The sequence below is a fragment of the Symphodus melops genome, assembly GCF_947650265.1.
Source record: "Symphodus melops genome assembly, chromosome: 6".
Lineage (NCBI taxonomy): Eukaryota > Metazoa > Chordata > Actinopteri > Labriformes > Labridae > Symphodus > Symphodus melops.
This window is the reverse complement of record NC_136696.1, coordinates 9,724,572-9,749,628: the sequence shown is the minus strand read 5'-3', so window position 1 is coordinate 9,749,628 and position 25,057 is coordinate 9,724,572. Positions and strand designations below refer to the sequence as shown.

Sequence of the window (25,057 nt, the reverse complement as noted above, 5' to 3'; positions counted from 1 at the left end):
GCTCTTTGATTGATTCCTGTGTGGTTGATTATTCTAATAAGGAGATTTATTTAATTTTTTTTGCTTATTGTTTAAATGTACTGAATGTTGCCTAAGATTGCTGATGCCGCCGTGTTTCAGGCAGCCTGTAGCAGACTGTTTGAGAATGAGTTGAGGCCCGTAGAGAACGTCGGTGGTAGACGGCTTTTAAAAAGAACTTTTCTAAGTCTTATGATGAGGTAGAAGTCTAAATCCTTCAGTATTTTATTGTGTGTTCCAGATTGAGGTGTGTGAAGAGCTGGCAGCAGCTGTCCTTCCGGCCTCTTGTCTGCAGCAGCTGGACTCGGCTAACTGGAAGGAGAGACTGGCCAGCATGGAGGAGTTCCAGAGGGTAAAAGACCTCCTTTTTTTTCTTCTTCTTGCCTCTGTCCCATACAAGGGCAGGGGGAAAAAATCACTATCTCGTGCATAGCAGAAAGTATTTGGTGTGAACAAAAATGTATTTCTTCATTGTTTTGTGCATGCCTCCTTAGGGTGATGATGGCGCACAAACTTATTCTGTCATGCACATGGGAGGTGGGGGGGGGGGAGACTTCCATCTTTAAACTTTTGCAAATATAACCAAACAAAATGCAAGGAAGATATCTCCTTATATATAAGCAGTTATCTTTGGCCAGTTTTGTATGCAGTAACGAGTAAATGTCCGGGTGATCTAAATTAGGCGACCCTATTCCAGTCTCTGACATGCAGGAACGTCACACAGTGGTTTTTGTGTTTCAGGCTGTTGAGACCATGGATAAGGCGGTGATGCCCTGCCAAGCCCTAGTCCGGATGTTGGCAAAGAAACCCGGCTGGAAAGAGACAAACTTCCAGGTACATGTGCTGCCATCAGGGCTGATCTGGATATCATGCCACTTCTACTGCCTTTTGACTTTTCCACTATCTCACACTCGAAGTGTTTACAGCTTTTTATCCCCATCGCACTCTTGAAGTCGTATCTGAAGGATTCCCTGTGCTTCAGCAGGACTGACGTGTTCCTCTTCTGAGTCTCCTGTCTCCTCTGTCTCTCAGGTGATGCAGATGAAGCTGCACGTCGTGGCTCTGATAGCTCAGAGGGGACAGTTTTCAAAGACCTCTGCGTCAGTCGTGTTGGAAGGTTTGGTGGATAAGGTTGGAGACGTCAAATGCGGTGGAAATGCCAAAGAGGGACTGACTGCGATTGGAGAGGCCTGCTCTCTGCCTTGGACTGCTGAGCAGGTTGGAAGCCTTTTCTTTCTGTTTGTTTTGGATAAAAAAAAAAAAAAATCTCTGCAAAGAAAATGAAGTGTCCAGTTTATACTGAAGACAATACATGAGTTGTATTAACCTGGTTTGTTTTTATTTGTCAGCTTGTGTCGATGGTGTTTGCACAGAAGAACCCCAAAAATCAGGCCGAAAGTCTCAACTGGCTGGCTAATGCCATGAAGGAGTTTGGCTTTGCTGGGTATGTTTTCATATTTGGTCATTTAAATACTCAAGTCAGAGTCATTCTAAAATATAAACTCTTTAAATTTCAGTCTTTCCTGACAATCAGTGTCTCAATCAAGTATTTTAAACCCCGTTTCCACCAAGCGGTTCAGTTTAGTTTGTCTCGGTACGGCACACATTTAGTGGCGTTTCCATAGACTAAAGCCAAGAAAGATCCCCAAATAACCAATCCTTACCATCCTACTTTTTGGGACCGTTCTGTTGGAGTGCCAAGTACGTACATCGATCTGACCCTAAAAGGTGCAGCTAAACACTGCAGTCTGTTGAGTGATCAAAAGAATCATCACTTCCTGTGTGACACCGGTAAACGCAACTGTCGTGTTTGGGGCGGCAGTAGCTCAGTCTGTAGGGACCTGGGTTGGGAACCAGAGAGTCGCTGGTTCAAGTCCTGGCACGGACCAAGCCCGGAAATTGGTTTGGCAGCTAGAGAGGTGCCAGTCCACTTCCTGAGCACTGCCGAGGTGCCCCTTGAGCAAGGCACCGAACCCCAAAACTGCTCTGGAGCGCTCGCTGTGGGCAGCCCCCTCACTCTGAGACCTCTCCGTCACTAGGATCCTGTTTGTGCATGAGTGTGTATTTCAGCCTGTGTGTGTGTTCATGTTCATTAGACAGTGTAAACTGAATTTCCCCTTGTGGGATTAATAAAGTATAAATTATTATTAAACACTCAGTCGATTGTTTATCCGTCTGTATTTCCCCTCGGCACACAGCCTTCTCTGAAACAAAAACACAATCCAGATTTGTTTCAACGATATACAAATGACAAAGTAGATGTCTGAGAACTGCTGGATGTCTTTTGTTTACCGTCGTGTTTTTTCTTCTTTTGTTGAATTTATTAGCAGTGTGTTGTGCTGCACGGTCTGTTTCCAGATGTTGTTTTTTTTTTTTTTACATCTGTAAACATTAACCCCTCTCTCTCTTTCTGTCCAGCATCAATGTGAAGGCTTTCATCAACAACGTAAAGACGGCCCTGGGAGCGACAAACCCCGCTATTCGCTCATCTGCCATCACTTTGCTGGGAGTCATGTACCTGTACATGGGAGCGCCGCTGCGCATGTTCTTTGAAGATGAGAAGCCCGCGCTCCTCGCTCAGATCGACGCCGAGTTTGAGAAGGTAGAGACGGCGTCAGAGAATCAAAGATGTCTCCTTCACATTCCGTGTATTTGAGGCTACAAAACAACTTCCTGACATGTTCTTGTCAGCGAGCGACGTGAAACCCAAACGATGAGCAAGACTTTGTCATTTCCTCACAGATGCAGGGCCAGTCTCCACCCGCTCCAACCAGGCTCCCCAAGAGGGCAGCTGCGGTGGATGCTGCTGATGATGGAGAGGAGCAGGAAGAAGATGGAGGAGGAGGAGGAGGAGGAGGACAAGACATCATGGATCTGCTGCCCAGAACAGATATCGGGTAACAGAGAGTGAAAAGGCTCTCAGCCTCACGCAGAATAAAAAAAAAAAGGAATATTTGAGCTTTTAAGGTCGCGTGACCGCTGAGCTTTTTTTTTTTTTTCCCCAGGCAGAAATGTGCTGCCTGTGTGCTCCGGAGTGTTTTCATCAAGCGCTACACGTCCTTCCTTTCATTTGATAACGGCTGCCATATTAGCGACACTGCTCTTTTGCTTTTCACTAGAGCTGCAGCTATCGAAATATTTTAGTAATCGAGTATTCTATCGAATATCCCGTTGATTAATCGAGTAATGGAATAAATCATACTTTTGCTTAATTAAGGTTTAACTCGTCTTGGGTCGTCTCTACAAACCTGCTTCTTTGCAGTTACCATGGAAACGCCTGCTTGTTACAACCAACCACCTCTGCTCTACAGCTGCTGACACTCACCATATTACTGACAGGGTCCCAAATAAACTTTTGGATTCATTGGTCAAGGCGGCAGATAAACTAAAAATACAGGCCAAACACGTTTTAATGGCTGAAATAGCAAATAGTGTTTTGTGTAGCCTACACATCTGTTACAGTACATTTAATTGAGAAAGCATTATGTTCTGTTGAATCAATCACAGAATCAATCATTATGTCAGATAAGGAAATTGAGAAACTTTAAATATATATTTGCTAAATTATTATTCCACAAATAAGTTCTGTCTTGATTTAGCTTTGAAGACATTAGACATTTAATATAATCAGCCTGTATATTGTTAAAAGTGTATCTCTGTCTGCTCCTGCAGCGCGTGCATTCAGCACGCTCACAGACTACAGAGACCAGAGACGCGTCTATGACAGAGACTGTGAGAGGACGCTGCTATCGTTATGTTAGCTGCAAACACGGAGAGAGTGAACGGAGAAAAGCCGACTGTTTGACCGGATCACGTGTTCCCGACTGGGTCGTATGGATCACGGATCAACTGTGTGCTGACTAAAAGTTAAAATGGGCGCGCCGCGCTCGTGTGTGTGTGCGCGTGTTAGCGCTAAAGTGTGTGTGTCAGAGAGAGGAGCAGGTAGCTGCAGCTACATTAAACGTGTTTTATACACATATCAAAAAGTTTTGATGACGCAAAAAAAAAAAAAACTTAACGAAGCCTCGAGGCAGCGAAAATTCCTCGATGAATTTTTGTAATCGAATTATTCGAGTTATTCAAGGAATCGTTTCAGCTCTACTTTTCACTGACTGTTTCTATTTTCAGACATATTTTTTTTTACATCATTAAATCATCTTCATCTTGTGACACTATTGTTCAACTTGACACAGAAGACTTGTAAGAAAATACGGAGGAATGCGGTCGCCCAGGCAACATGATCTTTGAGTGAATGCAGCCAATCAGAGTGCATCCATAACTTCTGAGAGCTATAATTCCTGTTATGACCAGCTGTTACCGAGCTGTCTTATGGAGATCTGTTCTCTGTGATTGTCAACCATTAGAGTCCATCAGACACTTTTAAAGAACATGCTTGCACTCAAGGATGATGACTCATCCTTTTTTTTTTTTTTTTTTTTTTTTTTTTTTTTTTTTTCCCCCAGCCATTTAATGAAGCAGTTAAAATATACTGATTTGTAATACTAACATAGAGTCCATCTTTCTTTCTCCTCCCCTTCCTTCTTAGTGACAAGATAACGCCTGAGCTGGTGTCAAAGATCGAGGATAAGAACTGGAAGATCAGGAAGGAGGGTCTGGATGAGATTGCAGCCATCATCTCCGAGGCCAAGTTCATCACAGCAAACATCGGGGATCTGCCTTTGGCCCTGAAAGGTCGACTCGGGGACTCCAACAAAATCCTGGTCAGTCAGAGAGCTGGCCTGTCCTGCACGTCTGGACATTTTAAACCTTGTGTTTTAAAGGCTGGTAGCTTTGTTGAACGTAGATTGAGGTTTTTTTACAGTAAATATGTCAATTGTGTGTTTTTTGGTGTTCAGGTCCAGCAGACCCTGACTATCCTGCAGCAGCTGGCCACAGCAATGGGACCTGGACTCAAGCAGCATGTTAAGGCACTGGGAATCCCTGTTATCACTGTGCTGGGAGACAGCAAGGTACTGGGCCAGTACGCTGATCTCATAAAGGGACAAATGAAATGGCAGCAATGCCATGAGAAGGAGGGAATGTGTTGTTCATGCATATCATCATCATCATCATCGTCTTCCTCCTCTGTAGGTTAATGTACGAGCGGCTGCCATGGCAACTCTGCAAGCCTGGGTGGAGCAGACTGGGATGAAGGATTGGCTGGAAGGAGAAGATTTTTCAGAGGAGCTAAAGAGAGAGAATCCCTTCCTACGACAGGAGGTAAACACACACACACACTCTCTCACACACACACACACACACACACACACGATGTCTTCACTGATTGTATCAGGAGAGCGGTCCTGTAGTAAAATCCTAGAACACACGCTGCAGATCTGTGGGTGATTATCAGTCATTAACGCATGTCTTCCTCCCTAAGGTGCTCGGCTGGTTAGCGGAGAAACTTCCCACCCAGAGGAGCGTCCCCACAGATCTCATGCTGTGTGTCCCTCAGCTCTACACCTGCCTGGAGGACAGAAACGGAGACGTGAGGAAGAAAGCTCAGGACGCCCTGCCCACCTTCATGATGCACATCGGCTACGACAAGATGATGAAAGCTACTGGGAAACTCAAAGTATGGATGGAAATGTACTGTGCTGTTATTAACGAGCACCTAAAGCATCATGGTGTGCAGCATTAAATGTCTCTGTGCTCACATCCCTTGCAGACGTCCTCGAAGGATCAGGTCGTTGGCATGTTGGAGAAAGCTCGGGCTGTGATGCCGGCTAAACCCGCAGCTCCCGCTAAAGCTGGAGGAAAAGGCTCTGCAGAGCCGAGAGCACCCTCAGGTATGTTTGAGAATACAGAGAGGAGATCAGGACTCTTTACAAACCGCAGTCTGTTTCCCCAATATCAGCTCTGCTAGAAGGAAGTAAGTCTTTATTTATATAGCACTTTTAAAATAAGTAGTTACAATGTGCTTCACAAATGCAAAAAGGAAAAACATGAAAACAGAAGAAAAGAATAGATGAGAAGAAAAAATAAATAAAAATAAAAACATGCAAAACAAAAAAAAAGTAGGGATGAGGAAGGGTAATTGATTACATGAAGGCTTGTCTGTACAGGTGAGTTTTTAGAAGTTGAATGCATGATTTGAAGTGGGTTAGGGCTGTAACCAGTGGTGGAGGAAATAATCGATTCTTGGATGCATCGTGATACTTTGTTGCAAGATTCTGCATCGACGCAGGGAAGTCTATAATCGATTTATCAATGTAATGGACTGGCCGTTTTCCGGGGCCATCACAGCTGGTCTCTAATTGTCTTAACAAGGGTCAAATGGAGGAGTGCTTGAAATAAATGCATCGTGTGAACATATTGTGCACACCTCAGAAGTGTTGATGACGTGTTCTGTCCTGCAGCCACCAGGTCTCAGCCGGCCGCCGATGAGTGTGACAGTAAACCTGAGGCGAAGAAGGTCCGAGGGGGAGCGCCTGTGAAGAAGGTACGTCTGTCTGAACCAGCTCCAGTGTTCGGCTTCAACTATTACTACACAAACGCACAACTTTTGATCGTTGCTATGACTACCACTTTCTTTTTTTTTTTACACCACACAGATGCTGTTTTTTTTTGTTTTTTGTTTTTTTTCTATTAAAAACAATCAGACTCAGAAGAAGCCATTTTCAAAGATTAGGATGCAGGCTGATTTACAGACAACAGAACAGCAAAACTTTAAACCTCAAAACATGTCAAAGTCGGGCTGGAGTTCGAACATCTTAGCTCTTTACAGACCTGATGGTTGTTGACATCCAGCATTCGTGTTTTTTTCCCCCTTTCTGTCTGATGCAATCCAAATGTTTTGCATGGTCCTTTCGTTACCTTGAAGTGTAAACGTCATGTGGTTTTTTCACCCAGCCCTCCTCCCCTCCTGAGGAATCTGCCCCTCCCCCTCCCTCCAAGGACAAGGACAGTAATGCTAGTAAAAAGCCGCTGGGCAAAGGGAAGGCTGCAGCTGGCAGTCAACAGGTAGACGTGTGAGGCAGGGCACCTCGGGGTGAAACTCGGTCTACGACCTCTTTAACCCCTCGTGTTAAGACGTGGGCCGAGTGTTTCTGTGGACGGGTCTCGGCTCGGTCTAACCTCGCCTCTCTCTGATCACTAATACTGAACCCACAAGTGTAACAAACACACAGGGCGTGTGAGGTGATGACAGACTGGTTTCTGGCTTTTAACACGTAACCTTGACAACGCTCTTTTTGCATGAAGGGTCTCGTGTCACTTTAAGGGTTTTTATGTCGGGTGTGTGTGGCGGTTTGAACTAATCTCACATAATGTGTGTGTGTGTGTGTGTGTGTGTGTGTGTGTTAACATGCACTAAGGTCTTCTCAGCACATCTGCCGTTTATCTTCTTTCTACTCTCTCTGCCTTTCACATAAAAACACACACACACTCCTTTACACTCTTTATGATGACGCACCTTCATGAGCGCACATCCATGCGTAGCTTCCTCGCCCTCACACTGTGTTGCCCCCCCCCAGGGTGCAGCTGGCAAGAAGCCTGCAGCCAAAGGCGTGAAGGATGATGAAGATCGATCTGGAGCAATCTTCATCTTTGTCCCCAACGCGAAGGAGCAGAGGATCAAGGAGGAGAAGCAGCTAAAGGTACAAGACGAGCGAAATATTAACTAGTTGACTTTGTATGTAGGAGGTTAGAAAAGCAGGGGGGATGTTAACATGGTTAAATTTAGTAAGTCTTTGAGGCCGTTTCTATCCATTGGATAGCTATCAGCTCTGCCGCTATTGTCACAGACCAGATGCAAATACCTGACGGAAAAAAACCCAAGCTCAAATAGAAGAACACATCAGGTGTAAGGGGTTTAATTAAATGTCCCTTACGCTGAATCTATAAAACAGTCTGTATTATAGAAGACGGTATCACCCAATTGGGAGATTGGAAGACAGTTTAATGATGATAAATACCGTTTACAGTGTGTAATAAATTCCTTCCAGCTTTAGATTCCTCTATACATGGTGTGGAGAATCATATTACCTTTACTCTAAGAATGTCAAGCATCATTTAGAACAATCTCTTATTACACTGCTGATCGAGTCAGTACATTTTGCTTCAGAGACATTACATGTGATATCAAGTATGGTCATAGCTACTCAGAATAGATTGAAGTCTGCTGACCTCAAGATCATTTCTTCAGTGTCGCCAAACTGAACGAGTACAGAGAGATTCGTACGATCATCAGGTGACGGCAAGAAACTTTGCCGTCCCCTTAACTAGCCACCACATGTTAGAAAGAAGAAGAATAAGCTGGAAGTCACTGTTGTAACAAAAGGTTAAAAGTGGACCTTTGTGCAGAGCTGTAATCCTCCCAAACTGAGATTAAAGAGGACACTGTCAAGTCTGATCATTCAAACTGTCTCCTGCGATCTTTGCGGGGGAATTTAAACTCCACCTTTGTGACTCTCGTGTTTGACGCTGTGTCGGAGCGTTTTTAGGAAGAAGCTCCTGATTTTTATTTTTGGGCTTTTCTTTGGTTTTTGACAGTAGGTAGAGCTGGAGATAGAAGGTGCAAAAGATTAGGGGACTGACGTGAAGGAAACGAGCCACAGGCCGGATTCCAACACCAGCAGTCCGCTTCTAAGACTACAGCCTCTGTGCACGGAGGCATTTAAACTAAGCACTCGGTCATCAGCACCCCAACACCTCCTGACTCTTTAGTTAAGAGTTGAAGCTCTTGCAGCTGTGAGAATTCTTTACTGGGGTCTGAAAATAAGTTGCATTTAATATCCAGGACTTCAGGGAACACGTCATTCACCTCTGACTATAACTGTAGACGGATTTATCATCCAGCTTCAACTCTGTTTGCATTTTCTGCTGCCACGGGTCTCTCAGGCCTGCTGTTGATCGATTTGCTCAAATCTTGTGTTGACCGCCACATGTGCAGTTGAATATCCACTTGACAGGATTTCGTCCGTTAGTTTTTGTTTGAAAGTGAAACGTTTTTTCTTCCGTAGGTCTTGAAATGGAACTTCATGACTCCCAGAGACGAGTACGTGGAGCAGCTGAAGACTCAGATGTCCACCTGCTTCGCTAAGTGGCTGCAGGACGAGCTCTTCCATTTCGACTTCCAGAGACACGTCAAGGCCATCGGAGTCATGATCGAGGTAGCGTCCAGTCCCTTTAGTACAAGCTGGGGAAGCCTAAAAGTGGGCAACTTGACATTTAACCACTCTGTCTGTGTGTGTGTGTGTGTGTGTGTGTGTGTCAGAGGCTGGAGAGTGAGAGCGAGGCCACCATAAGCTGCCTGGACCTGATTCTGAAGTGGTTCACCCTGCGCTTCTTTGACACCAACACCACGGTCCTGATGAAGGTGTTGGAGTATCTGAAGCTGCTGTTTGCCATGTTGAACAGAGAGAACTACCACCTGACGGAGTACGAGGCCAACTCCTTCATCCCCTACCTCATACTTAAGGTGAGAACACATGACACTCAAAGAGAAACCTCTCTAAGGCTTTCTGCTCACTTTGCTCTTCTTCTTCTTCTTCTTCTTCTTCTTCTTCTTCTTCAGGTCGGAGAGTCCAAGGATGGGGTGCGTAAGGATGTGCGAGCCATACTTGGGATGCTGTGTAAGGTTTATCCTGCATCCAAGGTCTTCCCTTTACTGATGGACGGAACCAAATCCAAGAACTCCAAACAGAGAGCAGGTAGGTTTCTCCACACAGATGGCAAAGAGGCCGACATCTTGTTCCCATGAAATGTTTTTCTTTCTTTTTTTTAAGAGACCTAAAAGGACTGTTGGCTCACGGTGTATGAGGAAAACTGTGTTTCTCAAACAGCAACATTTTTGCATCCATCTCTGTATAATAGACAATTAGTTTATTTTTATAGTGTAAACCAACGGGGCTTAAAGTGAAAAAAAATAAATCCTGAGCCTGAAAATTTTTGCTTCAAGGGTAATTGGCAAAAACGGCTCTGAAATTCGTGGAAAATTTCTTTCTTCTGTTCGGGGGATTTCTCTATCAGAGGATAATTCTTAAATCGTCTTACTGTGTGGACCCCTGTGTCTGTGAGGGGTCTTTTTCCTTGCTTGTGTCTCGTCTTCTCGCCCCTCATCACAGCACAGTTATCAATTCAAATGCTGACTACCCGGTGCCACTCAAGCCCGCAGGAAATCTTTCATGTCTTGAATGAGTACTGCAGCATTTGCAATATTTATATAAAAACAAAAAAAGTTACGCATGTATCTCCGGTTCTGAGTCCTGAGTGACCTCCAGATGGCGTGCTTGAAACACTCTGACCCCCATCCTGAGGAGCCAGCGTCTGTGGTGGTCACTGAGCACTTGAGGAGCCTGATGATTGACACATTTATAGATGAGTTGAAGAGATGCTAATCACTTGTTTTTCTTTTATCACAAGTCATCTGCCTCCTTCCTAAGAATGTAACTGCTCTGTTGTGTATCATCATCATCAGTGTTGATGCTTGTCGGGCTGCTTGCTCACCAGAAGGTTACGCAATCATTTCAATGTGGAAAAGTCAAAGAGTATATGAAACAGTTTGCAGCATGAAATGCTAGTTCTTCACTTCCTTTGTTTCATTGTCCAGTTTTAAGCAGATCTTTCACAGAGCAACCTGAATATTCAATGCCAGATAAAATCATGAGTTTGTTTGAGTTGGAAAAAGCTGCAGTTTCCTCGGTTATTTAAATATGGTCATAAAGAAGTCCATGTCCTGACTCAGCCCACCTGCTCCGTTTGATTGGACGCCTCTTTCTAACCACGTTGTTGTTTCTGTTGTCGCAGAATGTCTGGAGGAGTTGGGTTGTTTAATCGAGGGCTATGGGATGAATGTATGCCAACCCACGCCTGCAAAGTCTCTGAAGGAGATCGCAGTCCACATCGGCGACAGAGACACGTCTGTCCGCAACGCTGCCCTGAACACCGTGGTGGCCGTCTACAACGTCTGTGGAGAGCAAGTCTACAAACTCATAGGAAATGTATGAAAGCGTTTATGCTGTTCTCAGACTAAGTACAGATAAAAAATAAAAAAAACTTTAACTCTAACCTGACCTTTTCTCTGCCCCCTCCAGTTGTCAGAGAAAGACATGAGCATGCTGGAGGAGAGAATCAAGCGCTCGGCGAAGAAGACTGCTGCAGCTCCCGCCAAGCCGAGCGTGGCTGAACGATCTCAGAGAGAGCACCCTACAAACCCCAACGCCACCTTTCTCCGCAAGCCTGCACAGGAAGACCCCAACAAACTCAAGTAGGTCACCTTTGACTCAGGGGTACGGGGAATTAAACCCCGGCTGAACTAGGGGAAAAAAGAAAAAAAAAGGAAGGAGGCTGAGAATATCGAAACATAATTGAGAAGGGGAAAAAAAAGTGTAAATATTTGCGGCCCGTGCTGATGTGTCAAGTATATTCTTATTGTAGCGGTGTGCAGAGTCTGCATGTGTTCAACAAAAAACTTTGTTTGGATAAAAGTAGGCGTGGCATATACTGGAAATTTTTTTGCCGTCTTGCAGCCATTATTAAAAAAAGATGACAAGAACGGACAAAATCAAACGACAAATGAACATTAGATTATCAGTCATGTTTATTGATTGACCCTAAATCGTCGTGTTGATTTACTCTGAAACATGTTTCTTCTTCCTGTTTTTTTAATCTAAACTGTCTGGATGCTTATTCAAACTTCATTGAAACAGGATTGATGGCTTTACATCTTTATTGGATGAAAGTTGAAAGAGATAAAAACATTGTGTTGAAACAAAAGGTTTCCATGAGCCACCGCTGCCTGCAGCATCGACCTCTGTCCTCCTCACAGTGCGCTCACATGGCGCACGTGTTGGCTCGGATTGTGCTGGTTAAAAACGGGCTTTGGACAGATGGACATCCTTTTGGCTAGTTTTCAGTTAGTTGGCAGTTTTAAAAATTGTATAATAAATGAAAGAATAGCTCAGTTTCCACACAGCAGCCTGGGATGGATCAGTACAGTTTGGTACTTAAGCCTGATCCCGTTTGCATTTCCACAGCCAACTGTGCCCTATTTGATAGGATAAGCCGGATGCCGATTGCAGTGTTAGCTACGTAATAGCGTCACATCATAGCAGCTATCGCTAACAGCTAACCCGCTAATAAATTAATCCAGCAGTTTATCGACTTTGTCACTGTCATGTGACTCTTTGAAACAAAGCTTGATTGCGTTTTTAATAAATAAAGGCTGTATACTCGGACAAATAAACAATCCACTGTTTAAACACGGTGGGGTCACACGGGAAGTGACAATTCTTTCGAGCGATTGCGACTGCAGTGTTCACCTCCACCTTTTAGGGTCGGCTTGATATTCTCGGTATGCCTCAGTAATTTGGGGATCTTTCCCGGCCGTACTGAGATGAACCAAGGTGGAAACGGGGCTAAAATTAAAGACATGTTCCAATGAAATATATTTTTTAATAATGTCACATCTGAGCATTCAGGAGAGAGGAGATGATGAGTTAACGTCAGAGCTGCACGAGTCTGGCTAAAAATGTCAATCAGGATTTTTCTCTCATTGTTTCAGCTTCTCCAGAAATGTTTCTTTCCTGACTTAATTTGTATTCACCTCTCAACTCTCCAAGTATGATGTCACCTTTCTGTCCTTTTGTGTCTTTATCAAATCTCTTTCAGTGTTCATCAGATACATGTTCACACAATGATGAATGTATTCCTGTGAACACGTGTCACTGCACTGCTCTGTCCCTGCACCGCCTCTAAAGCTGTTAAACAAGCCGGTCGAGAACGGGAATCAAACCTCAGCCAGACTGACGACTGACTGGGACGCGTGGTCGTGCAGGGAGGACCTGCTTCTTGTTTTAGAGCGGTCGGGACCACAGACTGTCACTCCGTATCACATAACTGAACTCCAGTTTGAAACCTTTCTCTTGCGTCTCCTTTATCACGACAGGTCAGCGTTGTGTAAGGTGCTTTATTCTGAACACTGAATCCCATCGCATGGAGCTACAAAAAGTATTATGCGCATTTAAAACCACAAAGGGTCAGACACACAGACTTATAATTATTTTACGATATTCGGGGCGTTTCTAAGATTATCAGAAGGGGAGAATCAGGGCCAAAATCAAGCATAATTATCCTGCTGTGTGAACCAGGCTGTGGGAGCAGTGATGTGAGTGCCTCGCTGTTTTTCCCCCTTCCTCGTCGAGCAGAGATGAGCAGCACGTCTTGGTGACTCTTCCTTTGTCTGCTGGGTAATGTCGAGTCCTGACAGGGACGTAATGCAGCTGACGTCAGCCACCATGCTGTTTGTTACGAGTCATTAATGAGCTCCTCAGATATTGTAGACATGTTTTGGGTTGTTGTTGTTTTTTTAGACAGCCTTATGTGACCACACCTCCCTCACGGCTCCGCTGGTCTCTGAACTCGAGTAACATCCAGTAACTACTTGTTTCCCTGAGAGATGAGGACAACATGTAAACTGACACTGAAACTTTTCAGCTGAGTTTCTAACGTGGAGGTTTTTAGAGATGGCTTCAAACCTTCTCAGCTCGTACAGCCTCTCTATGAAGACGTTCAGACTGAAGTGTCCGCAAATCGTCGTCATCAGGACGTTCAGATGAGACAGAACGCGTCCTTCAGTTTCATCAACCGTACGACACTTTCAGTTTCAAACATTTGATTTGAAAACCGTCCTGTTGTTGCTGCTTCCTGTTTGTGTGCAAAGCCAAGTTTACTCCAGCTTTGTGCAGCCTTAAACGTAACTACCAACAACACTGAGTGATGATCATAAAAAATATATCAGCATCGGCACACGTGTGTCTGAAGGTTCCAAAACGTTCACTGCCCAACTGTTAATGAATCCTGTCTGATACGAGCGGAGAGAAGAGCTCACGCGTCACACGTCTGTGATGTGGACTGAATTAAAATCAAAGCTTTTCCTGAAGTGAAGCCTCGGTGAACGAACGCAGAGGAAGCTGCAGGGCGTCGGGCGGCGCATGCAGCGTCAATGAATCGCAAAATATAAACATAGACTTTTTTTTCTTTCTTTTTTTTTTTTAAACTCCTGATAATAAACGGGAGGATATCCAGATATATAAAAATGATCTGTGTCCGTCTTATTAGCCGTGGTGCTTCCTCAGGATGTTTGTGAGGAGTTGAGTACACGTGCATCGGTCAACGTAATTTTTGGTCACATCATCACTTTCGGCGTCTGCCTCTCCCGCGGCTCCCCTCTTTCTTTGACACTGGGGTGAAACCTTCTCCAGCTGTTCTTCTTGGTGCATGTTTTCTGTTCTGTCCGAACCATCACAGACCTCCTGACTGCAGGATGATTCCAGCCGTCCATCTTTGAATGTTTGTGTCCTGCCTGAAATGAATCATCCTCCTCTTCACTGCATGTCGGGGTTACTCTCACAGACGAGTGTGCCATTGAACATTCTGCTTTGTGTCTGTGAGACCAACCTGTGTGTGTGTGTGTGTGTGTGCATCAACATCTGCCTGTCTGTCTCTGAAGCCTTCATCTTTCTTCCTGTGTGATTTCCTTCTTTCTCTGCTTTGCCTGCCTTCCTCTCTGGAGCAGAATAATGTATCGCACGTATAGGATGTAAGTACCTCGTCCTCCTGATCCCTCCGTTCTTCTACCTGTTGTCATTGTAAGGACTCACCTGAATGCAACCTCCGACAACAAACCATAAAACGAATGACAAGACTTTCTTTTCTTTTCTTTTTTTTGGGTGACGTTTGAGTTGAAGTCATGGTGCTTTTTCACCTTGTTGAGAAAGCACCAGACTCTCACTCAGAATGAATATGGTTTTGTTTGGTCTTCCCCATCACGCCTTTGCCTCTGTGTTTGTTTGTGTTGACGGCTCGTGGATATGTGATGATGCCTGCAAAACGTTGAAGGGACGCATTGAGTATTGAGACATCAGCTTTCTGACCGGTGGAATGAGGCGTTTGTGTGCAGCAGAGTTTAGAGAACGCGCCATGATTTGACATTAAAAATAACCCCCCAACAACATGTAAAGTAAAAGGCTGAACGGAAAGCTAGGAATAAGCCCTTTACGCACTGGGATCGATTTATCAGTACTCATAGATGTTTTTCACCTGTCATATTCCAGTTTGACCTGATTTAACTGCTTATCTACCTTTTTTTATTTATTTTTTTTCAAAGGAGTTCCACAAAGAACTCTCTGGCGGCTGCAGCAGTCTCCGCATCTTTCTCCAGTTCTGAATCTGAAAAACCAGGAAAGTTCTTTGTTAGAATCTGATAGTAAGCAAAGAGATCTGTCTGTGGTTAAAAAAACCCAACTGATTAAGATTGACATGTTGAAGCTTCCTCTGATGTACGCTGCAGAGAAGCACAGGGAGAGAAATGTTTGACTTTTTTGGGGGGGGGGATTTCAGTTTGACCTCTTCTCTTTTATGTAGCTCAACTTCCTGCCAATATTCAGTCTGTGCGCGCTGCTTTCTGTTGCCGTGGTGTTGCATCATCGGAAGGTGCACGCGATGATCAACTTTTTTTCTTTTCTTTTTTTTGTACGAGTCTGTATATTGTGTTTTATTGTGAAATCTGTGCGTTTCCTTGCCTGACTTCCTGTCCGGATCGATCTTTACTGTCCGACGTAAGGCATGCTTGCAGCGTGCTCCATCAAAGCGGAGCGTCGCGGCGCCGCTGGTACGTGGATCTCAAGTCTCGCTGTGGGAACGCGATCATTGACGAGAGTGGCGGCGAACGTCGTGTGGCGTGCTGACGGGACTGCGGCGCGCGCTGACTCGAAGATGTGGAAATTGGCAGTCAGTTTTTGTTTGGTTCGAGGGTAGCTAAACTTCGAGGTCAGCTACGTCCCCTCCCCTTCCTGCAGCAGTTGTGACATGTTCAGAAAGGTCTGCAGGTCAGTCAGTGCAGCGCTGACGCTTCCATCTGCAGTCCAGGTTCAGGCCGCTCTCGTAGGAATGTCGTGTTTGTCGTTCAGCCCGTGTGAGGTAGACCAGCTAGACGAGGCCGTGTTCAGTGTTTGATCCCTCCTTCGGAAAGGACACCAAATGTTTTATCGAGATCAGTGCTGATCAGCTCCAGTCCTGAAAGTCCAACTGACCAAGACCAGAACCCAATCCTCACTCTTTAATCCTTTAATGACCAAACTGGAGGTTTTATCCTCCAGCACTAATGGAAACCAAACTTTCTCTGCAGTACAGCTAACATTGAGAGCTCCTGCTTCAGTTCATAATCAAAGTGATTGTTCATAAAACTTTTCTCCTCCTCGATCCTCTCACACGCTCAGGACTGGAGTTAGAAGGCACTGATCGCTAATACACTGGATTAAAAAAAAAAATCTCTTCCTGTCCGTTTCCGTCTGTCCAGCCAAGCCCGTCAGAACGCCCAACACAGCGAGTCCTCCCACCCGTCCACCCCCAAGGAGTTCCAGTTGGACCTGGACATGATCGAGATGGACCAGAGCAGAGTGTGCGAGCTGCCCGACCTCGTCCAGCACAACATGGACGAGCTGCTGGAGCCCATCCTGATCCCCGAGCCCAAGTAAGCACAAACCCGGTCGACACACACTCGGCGTTCAGACGCCGTGCCGTTCAGTTAGACGTTCATGTAATCCGCGTTGTCTTGTGTTGACAGGATGCGTTCGGTCTCGCCGCACTTCGACGACCTCCACAACAGCACGACCTCCACCATCAACTTCGTCATCTCTCAGGTGGCGAGTGGAGACATCAACACCAGCATCCAGGCGCTGGCACAGGTACGCACACATCCTGTTTAAAAAAAAAACTCTGCTGATGACGGGAGTCATCCTGAACTGTGTTGCTTTCTGACTACAGCAAACCTTCGTGTCTGTGATGGCAACACAACCTCATTTAACTCAAAATGACTGTTAGAAAGTCACAAGTCTTAACGTTTAGCAAAAAGCCACCGGAGGGAACCTCGCGTCATTTCCAACTCGATTACCTTTCACTCTTTATGAACAGTCATCTTCAGTAAACGCCTTCAAAGGCCGGGCGTAACGCCGAACTGTGAAACGTAAAACTACACAACAGGACCCAGAAACAGACACAGACAGACACACACACACACACAGGAAAGCCGTGTGGCGTTCACCAGTGATTTAGGCAGAAATGGGAAAACAGGGGGTGCAAAAAAAAATACAGGGGGTGCAAATTTTTTTCAGTGTCACTAACGGCGGCGCGGCGGTTATGTGCTCCCTAACACACTAGTTTTGAAGAAAACTGAATAAGTCTCTAAATGGTGCATTCTGTTCAATAAGATGCATTGTTACACGTTTTAGTTTTCACATTTTAGTTTTCCCAAGCTTCATAATGTTGATTTACTGTACAGCCCCTACCCTGACACACCCCATCATCATTTGACTGCAACTCACTTGGTTCATGTTGTCTAAGCCCTTTGTTGGCCCACTGCTTCTATCTGCACTTTCTTTAAAAAACAAACAACAAACACATAAATTCATAATATAATATTGTGTCATCCAGTAATAATAGATCCCTAGACCTTGATAAGTCAATCATCTGGAGCTAAACCCTGCAGTCCGTTGATTGGTTGAAAGAGTCGTCACTTCCTGTGTTACGTTGGTAAACAAAACTCCACCGTGTTTAAACCATTGACTGTAACACAGCTGATTGTTTACGTGTGTATTTCTCCTCGCCGCACACAGCCTTCTCTGAAACAAAGCTGGATTGAGTTCTTGTAATAAACAGTCACATGCCAATGACAAAGTGGATGAACTGCTGGATGTTTCCAGCGTTGGTTTTGTTTATGTAGCGTTTTTCTCTTTTGTTGGATTTATTAGTTAGCGGATAGCTGTTAGCGGTTAGCTGCTACCATTTGACGCTATTTACATAGCGGCTATCGTTATCCTGACATTCCGCCTACCAAATAGGGCACGGGTGGCACCGTACAGAAACCCGTGTAGTAAGCACGTCTATTAAATGTAGATTTTTGCACGGCCTAGGTCAAGCCGTGCAAAAATTTCAAGGCCGTGTTTTTTTAAAATAGGCCGTGCAAAAAGCGGCTTCGCGGCAGGCTACCTAAATCAGTGGCGTTCACTGACTCCTGATTCCTCATCACCTGTGATGTTCTTCTCTCGCTGCCTTTGGCTATTACAGCCGAGGTGTTTACCTCACCACACACAAACACATACACACACTATAACACACATCAAATCTGCAACAACACGTGATGTCATGACTAATATTCCCAAGGTTTAAAACTGAAGGATCAGTCTGTATTTGTTCGGAGCCCACTCATAACTGGGCTGGACATAAATGTCGCACTTTAGGAAAAGAGCCGGTCTAAATATGATTCACAAAGATCCTTCATGAATCCACCTCGTGCTCTGGACTTTACAACATTTAGCACAGTGGCAAGAAAAACCTTCTTTGAAGAGGCAGAGAAACAGTGGAGACGGCGTAGAGGGAGAAACGGAAACGACGATCATGAACTTTGCTTGAACTATCCGGTGACATTCTCTGAATGATCATTTGATAGTAACTTGGAGCCTATCACACATGTGCTCTTTGTATCATGAACATAAGGAGTGATAGACTCAGTGGCAGCACACACTGAAGACGAAAGTTCCTGCTGCTTTCATGGACGTTTCATTGGTTGCGTAGGTCTTTGTTTCACTCGTGAATCCTGTGAAACGGTCTCTCTGGTCTTTACCAGCAGGCCTGTAAATCCTTTTAGTAAAGCAGTGTGCGCCCGACATCCGAATGTTGACAGATTATGCTGCTGCCTTTTAGATAAATCTGTGTGCATCACATTTCAATTGTTTATTTCTCTGTCTCTCTCTGTCTCTCTCTCTCTGTCTCGGTCTCTCTCTCTCTGTGCAGATCGATGAGGTGTTGCAGCAGGAGGACAAAGCAGAGGTCATGTCGGGTCACATCGATCAGTTCCTCATCGCCACCTTCATGCAGCTGAGGCTCATCTACAGCACACACATGGCCGACGACCGGCTGGCCAAGAAGGACATCATCAGACTGTACAGCTGCATCATTGGAAACATGCTCTCTGTGAGTCCCTGATGATTCTCTAAGGTGTAGTGAGATCCTGAGAGAGAGGAGACGCGTCACATTGAATCTTCTCCTCACTTTGTTTACCTCCAGCTGTTCTCCATGGAGTCTCTGGCCAGAGAGGCGTCGATGGGCGTGCTGAAGGACCTCATGCACGGCCTGATCACGCTCATGTTGGACGGCAGAGTGGAGGACATCGAAGACGGACAGCAGCTCATCAGGTCTGTCAACCTGCTCGTCATCCGAGTCCTGGAGAAGTCTGACCAGACCAACATGATCAGGTTAGTAGTAAGACACTCTACCACTTTCTCCTTCATCAGCTCTGGACCTATTCCATCCTTCCACTCATTTTTGATCCAGTAGATGTCGCCCTTGAGCACCAGTATAAACCCCGACTCGTCCTCCTTTGCACTAAAGCCTTCACTCTCCTCCAGCCCCTCTCTCCCTTCACGTTGGTACAAAGGAGTTTTAATGAGGATGTTAATGAACGATGAGCACATGAGTATTTCTGCAGAATGCACACAATACTCTAAAAATATATGCCCGTGTGAAGAGCTTTGAATCGCCTGGTGTCTGAACGGTGCTCCATTATTAAACCTGCCGTAACACTTGACAGGTTTCATACGCTTCATTACACTCTCTGACAGTTCAACCAAACGAGACATCTTTCTCTTTCTGCCTGTAATGTTGTCAATGGTTTCTCGACTCAGCTTAATGGAACAATAAAAGTTAGGATAAAGTTCCATGACAGCTGATGCTTTTAAAGTTTTAAATTCTCCATAAATGAAATTAGCCTCAAAAATGCTGAAGAGACAATCCAATGATCCCTCAGGCTGGTTTCATTGATAATCCCAGAAGAAGACAAATCTTCAGCCTTTAAAGCACACACTATCTCTCCCCCCTCTCTGCAGCGCTCTGCTCGTTTTGCTTCAGGACAGTTTAGTCACAACCGCCGGTCCCCCGATGTTCTCTGACCTGGTCATGAAGGTAAGGAAGGAGTCGCAGCAGCACGTGAGAAAACACTTGTCACTCTGCGGTTGACTAACTCGTGTGTTTGGGTTTTTTTTTTTTTTTTTTTTTTTTTTTTTTTGAAGTGTCTGTGGAGGATGATCCGCTTCCTCCCAGAGACCATCAACAGTATCAACCTGGACCGAATTCTACTGGACGTCCACAACTTCATGAAGGTTTTCCCCAAAGAGAAACTCAAGCAGCTCAAGAGCGACGTCCCCCACAGAACCCTGAAGACCCTGTTACACACACTCTGCAAGCTCACTGGGCCCAAGGTAACACACAAACACAAACACACACACACACACACACACACACACTCTGAGCAGCTTTTAAAGTCTCCCTTCTGATTGGTTTAAACTCTTTCATTTCTTTGCTTCTACTCATTGTATGAATGTGTTCATCAACAGATCCTGGACCACTTATCAATGATCGAGAATCGTAACGAGTCTGAGTTGGAGGCTCACCTGAGGCGGGTGGTTAAACAACCCGGGAACCTGTCGGGGCACAAGAGTGACCGTGGCAACGAGAAGGGCGGTCTGCGCATGGTGAGCAACGCGAAGCCAACGCACGCCAATCAGCATTTTAACAGCCTGCGTCTTCATGAATTTAAATAAATAAATAAAGATGACTCTGAAGCTGCTCCTGTTTCTTATGAGACGAGACGTAGAACACGCACGGTCATCTTTGAGCGAATGTGTCCAGTCAAAGTACATCCCCCTAATTACCACCAATGTTGTTATTCAAACTGAGACGGACTTCCTGTTCGAGGACACAAAACCACAAACGGCTGTGACCTCAAAGCCTCCAGACTGTGATTTAAAAAAGAATTCTACTGCTGAAGTGATCAGTAAGATCTGTTATCAAGGTGACAACTGTCAATATATGTTTTGGCTCTTTGCCTTTAATGATCAGTTAAAAGAGACAGGACATTAAGTGTTAGTTAAAACTCATAAAGACATTGCCTTTGAATAGAGGGCCATCTAGTAACCTGACAAAGACCAGGAAGTAACATGTACTGTGACATCAAGTTACGTCTTCATGTCCGCTGAGTCTGCTTCAAGTGCTGCCTAATGGAGCCATTCAGCTGTGTTTGAGTATACAGTTAATAAAATTCAATTACCGATGTGACGTGAACGTGTCCCTTTATCTTTTTGTCCCCAGGACGATCGAATGTCAAAGTCGAAGGTCAGCGACATCCTGTCTGAAATCTTTAAGAAGATCGGCTCCAAGGAGAACACCAAAGAGGTCAGGCCCGATCTGCAACCCAAAGGTCAGCTCCGGGTATCGTGAACGTGTGATAAACGTGTCCCGTCTCATTTTCCAGGGTTTGACGGAGTTGTACGAATACAAACAGAAGTACTCGGATGCAGACCTGGAGCCCTTCCTCAAAAACACCTCGCAGTTCTTCCAGAGCTACGTGGAGAGAGGCCTCCGCATGATCGAGTCCGAGAGAGAGGGCAAGGCTCGCATCCAGACCTCTGCAGGTACCACTGAGCGATCTCGCTGTGTACACGTGTTCAGAATAAAGGGCGGCAGTGTGTATTAACCATGCTGTGTGTGTGTGTGTGTGTGCGCAGTGATCCCTCAGCACGGTGTGGACACCAGCCTGAGCAGTAACAATGAAGAGCTGAAACCAGCCGTTTACTACGAGAGACTCAAAATCCTCAGACAGAGACAAGGCCTGGAGAACAACGCCAGGGTGAGTGCACTGTGATGTATACGTTTTGAACAGCAGCTCTCCTGAGTCAATAGCCCCGTTTCCACAGCAGTCCGGTACAGATCAGTACAGTTCGGTTCGGTAAAGCCCGATCCCGTTTGCCTTTCCACAGCCACCCGTGCCCTATTTGGCAGGCGGTGTGTAAGCCGGATGACGATAGCCTTTATGTAAATAGCGTCATATGATAGCAGCTAACTGCTAACTAATAAATTCAACGAAGGAGAAAAACGCTAAACAAACAAAACAAACGCTGGAAGACATCCAGCAGTTCATCTACTGTCAGCGTCATGTGACAAAACTCAATCAAGCTTTGTTTCAGAGAAGGCTGTGTGCCGCGAGGAGAAATACAGACGTAAACAATCAGCTGTGTGATTTAAACATGGCAGGGTTTTGTTTACTGTTTTCACACGGGAAGTGACGATTCTTTCGACCAATCAAGTCGGCCCGATATTCTTGGCACCCTAACAGAAGGGTCCAAAAAGTAGGACGGTACGGATCGCTTATTTGGGAATCTTTCCCGGGATTTGTGTATGGAAACGCAGCAGAATGTGCGCCGAGACGAACCGAACCGCTCGGTGGAAACGGGGCCTATATATGCCACATGATTCTAGAAGCTAACCCATCCCCGCTCTCTCCGTCTGCAGCAGGGCATCGTAGGAGGCGAGGACGAGCCCCAGCACCGACCCTCCATCTCATCCCTGCTCTCCTCCAAGCCGTCTGTGGCCTCCTCCACCGACATGCTCAACAGTAAGCTGTCGCAGCTCAAAGAGTCCCGAGAGCTGTACCAACAGGAACACAACGCACACTCCCACTCCCCGACGCACGCACACACCCGCTCGGCCTCGCCTGCAGCCAACCTGGACGACCTGAAGAAACGTCTGGAGAGAATAAAGAGCAACCGGCAGTGAGGAGCCCCACATCGACGCCTCATCTCATCTGCAAAAAAAAAACACCTGTGGAGTTCAGCTGGTAGAACATCCATCGTCCTATTACAAAAATCCCTGTGTGTTCATTTTTAATGTGCTGGGAGATGGAGATAGAAATCACTTCCAGCCCACTCCTCTGTTTCAATATACCAGGTAGCAACAACAAAAAAATACACCCTCAAGTTTGAGCCTGACTCCACCCACTGTGCCTGTACGTTAGTAGAAATCAAACACACCTTCATCTGATTGTCTCGTTGGGTACATTCAGATTGATCGAAGGCTGTGACTGGGATTTTTAGCACACGCATACATACACACACACACGCACATAGCTGGACCCATTTTAAGCTAATATTCAAACTTCACACACGTCATGTTTGTGTTGACCATCAGAAGAGAAGAACCCCGAGTGAGTCCTACCCTGTGTTAACTGTTCTCAGTGTGTACAGTTTCATCGCTCTACCATGTCCCAGCCTCCAAACTCCACTAGAATAATGACAGTGAATTCATCCTCCTCCTCCTCCTCCTGTGTTTTGGTGTCACCACACAAAATGTTTGTACATATTTAAACGTTGTTAACCACTTTAAACGTCATGAAGAGCGTCTCGTGTGGCTGCAGGAGGAAACGACTGACGGGTTGTTTGGTTCCTGTTCGACCATAATGCACCATGTCACTGCTGCTGTGTTTGGAAGGAGAAGCACTGCTGTAAATAGCTGAGGAAACTGTGTAAATGTAGTGTTGGACTGCCCCCTTGTGGCTGAAGCGATAGGAGCCAAAGTCGAGTTTGTACAGGGATTTACCTCGTCGGGATCAGTTCAGTAAACAACAAATGAGGGACTGTTATTTGGGGACAAGGTTTTAAAAAACCGCTCTACAAACTAGACTTGAAGCTCCAGCGTTCACTTGAATTAACTTTCCGTTTTCTGAGTTGAACTGCATTTACACGATGGCAACAAGCCCTCTGCTTTTTTTTCTGCTGACTGTAGAAGCTACAGCTGTGTGTTCAGTCAGGGTTACATGTGTATCTTTTTATCCTAAAAGCATTATGTGGCCTTTCTGTACATGGTTGTTCAAAGGAAGTGGTTTTTAGTCCTCCCAGTTTTTAAAGTGGAATTCTGTTTGGGTTTTTTTAATCGGAGTTCTTTTCTGGCTTATTTTGGGGTCTAAATGATTCATTTTTATCAGACGTTATGGCTTTATATTTGTAGATGGCTTCTGTTGCAGCAGCAAAACGAGTGAGAGCTGTTGGCTACATCGCTTTCTTTCAAACGAACAAACTTTATGAAGAAGGAAACAAACCCTGCTTTTGAATTGGAGAGCTTTGGTAAACCGATGCTTTCTCCTGCACAGGTATTTGTTTTTAATGATGGAAGTTTGTTCAGGTCAGGCTGTGATTCGTTAAGACCCCAAAATATGTTTTAAAAAAATACTCCTTAGGTTAAAAAAAAATGCAGAAATCCGTCTTTAAGTTTTTAGTAACTGCTGCTTTAGTTTTCGAGGTGAAGTGGCAAAAAAATCCCTGCTGTTACTGTTCAGTCGGAACAGAGATTCTGTCCCCTACTTCAGCAGGCAGAGGCGTACACACCAGTGTGTTTAGGGTGTGTTTGATTGTTCGGTGGGCTGTAAATACTGTACTTAAAGTCCTCCATTAACACCTCCCTTCAGTTATTTAACAGCAGCCACTCTGTGTTTGTAGGCTTTAAAGAGCATGGCATGAAGTCAGTGATTGTTTTTATTTCCTCATGTAAATAAAGTTTTCATGAATAAAACCTTTGTTTAATAAAGCCACTGTTTTACTGATGAAGACCACCATGATGAGGATGACGAAGATGATGGTCATGGCCCTGTCAGTCATCTGCTCAGTAGCTGAATGTTAAGTAAGAAATATTAATAACATTGTTTTTGTATTTAATTCAGATGTCAGTACCCGTTCATGTCGCTCCAGCTTTCCTTGTATAATCCATAGTGGAAAATGGCAATAAAGTCTTGTTGTTTTTTTAACAATCCATCCTGTTTGTGGTTTATTATTTTGGTCTGGTCTATTACTGCTGCATCTCTTGTTTTGTTTTTTTAGATCTAACATCGGAGCAGCAGGAACGTCTAAAACTTGAAGCTCCTGAGAAAAGACGAGGGATTTCACATTCTTGCCTTTTAAAGCTCTTTGAGAAGTTTTGAGCTTGTTGTGAAATGGTCTGCACTGAATATTGGTGCAATTTATTTTAAAAGAAGTAAAATTATTTTTATTTTATTTTTTATTTTTTTACACTTTTGTCCACAGGGGTCGCCAAAATCAGCACAAGGTGAATTTTCCTCAAATGAGCTTTCATTTCAGACGAATCGTCATTTGAGTCATAGAAATGATTCTCCAGTTTAAATATAGAAAGTTTTAACATGAAGTCTGTGTGTGGGTTA

At 44.9% G+C, this 25,057-nt stretch overlaps 1 protein-coding gene across 5 annotated transcripts in view; it reads left to right on the top strand.

The window, feature by feature from the left end:
* ckap5 (cytoskeleton associated protein 5) overlaps nucleotides 1–24,651 on the top strand; it is a 34,564-nt gene extending 9,913 nt beyond the window's left edge. For 3 of the 5 annotated variants that reach the window (XM_079345279.1, XM_079345280.1, XM_079345281.1), the window contains 30 exons: nucleotides 260–370; nucleotides 760–852; nucleotides 1,051–1,236; nucleotides 1,368–1,462; nucleotides 2,437–2,620; nucleotides 2,761–2,915; nucleotides 4,565–4,739; nucleotides 4,875–4,988; nucleotides 5,110–5,238; nucleotides 5,399–5,593; nucleotides 5,687–5,807; nucleotides 6,378–6,460; nucleotides 6,871–6,981; nucleotides 7,494–7,616; nucleotides 8,982–9,131; nucleotides 9,236–9,439; nucleotides 9,536–9,671; nucleotides 10,768–10,961; nucleotides 11,055–11,227; nucleotides 16,319–16,492; nucleotides 16,586–16,706; nucleotides 18,811–18,990; nucleotides 19,084–19,271; nucleotides 19,902–19,977; nucleotides 20,085–20,273; nucleotides 20,409–20,546; nucleotides 21,163–21,246; nucleotides 21,326–21,485; nucleotides 21,579–21,700; nucleotides 22,363–24,651. In XM_079345279.1, coding sequence (XP_079201405.1) covers nucleotides 260–370; nucleotides 760–852; nucleotides 1,051–1,236; nucleotides 1,368–1,462; nucleotides 2,437–2,620; nucleotides 2,761–2,915; nucleotides 4,565–4,739; nucleotides 4,875–4,988; nucleotides 5,110–5,238; nucleotides 5,399–5,593; nucleotides 5,687–5,807; nucleotides 6,378–6,460; nucleotides 6,871–6,981; nucleotides 7,494–7,616; nucleotides 8,982–9,131; nucleotides 9,236–9,439; nucleotides 9,536–9,671; nucleotides 10,768–10,961; nucleotides 11,055–11,227; nucleotides 16,319–16,492; nucleotides 16,586–16,706; nucleotides 18,811–18,990; nucleotides 19,084–19,271; nucleotides 19,902–19,977; nucleotides 20,085–20,273; nucleotides 20,409–20,546; nucleotides 21,163–21,246; nucleotides 21,326–21,485; nucleotides 21,579–21,700; nucleotides 22,363–22,626 — 4,428 coding nt within the window. In that variant the 3' untranslated portion in view covers nucleotides 22,627–24,651. The remainder of the gene's footprint in view (nucleotides 1–259; nucleotides 371–759; nucleotides 853–1,050; nucleotides 1,237–1,367; nucleotides 1,463–2,436; nucleotides 2,621–2,760; nucleotides 2,916–4,564; nucleotides 4,740–4,874; nucleotides 4,989–5,109; nucleotides 5,239–5,398; nucleotides 5,594–5,686; nucleotides 5,808–6,377; nucleotides 6,461–6,870; nucleotides 6,982–7,493; nucleotides 7,617–8,981; nucleotides 9,132–9,235; nucleotides 9,440–9,535; nucleotides 9,672–10,767; nucleotides 10,962–11,054; nucleotides 11,228–16,318; nucleotides 16,493–16,585; nucleotides 16,707–18,810; nucleotides 18,991–19,083; nucleotides 19,272–19,901; nucleotides 19,978–20,084; nucleotides 20,274–20,408; nucleotides 20,547–21,162; nucleotides 21,247–21,325; nucleotides 21,486–21,578; nucleotides 21,701–22,362) is intronic. The other 2 variants (XM_079345282.1, XM_079345283.1) reach the window with 2 other exon arrangements.
* The last annotated feature ends 406 nt before the right edge of the window (nucleotides 24,652–25,057 follow it).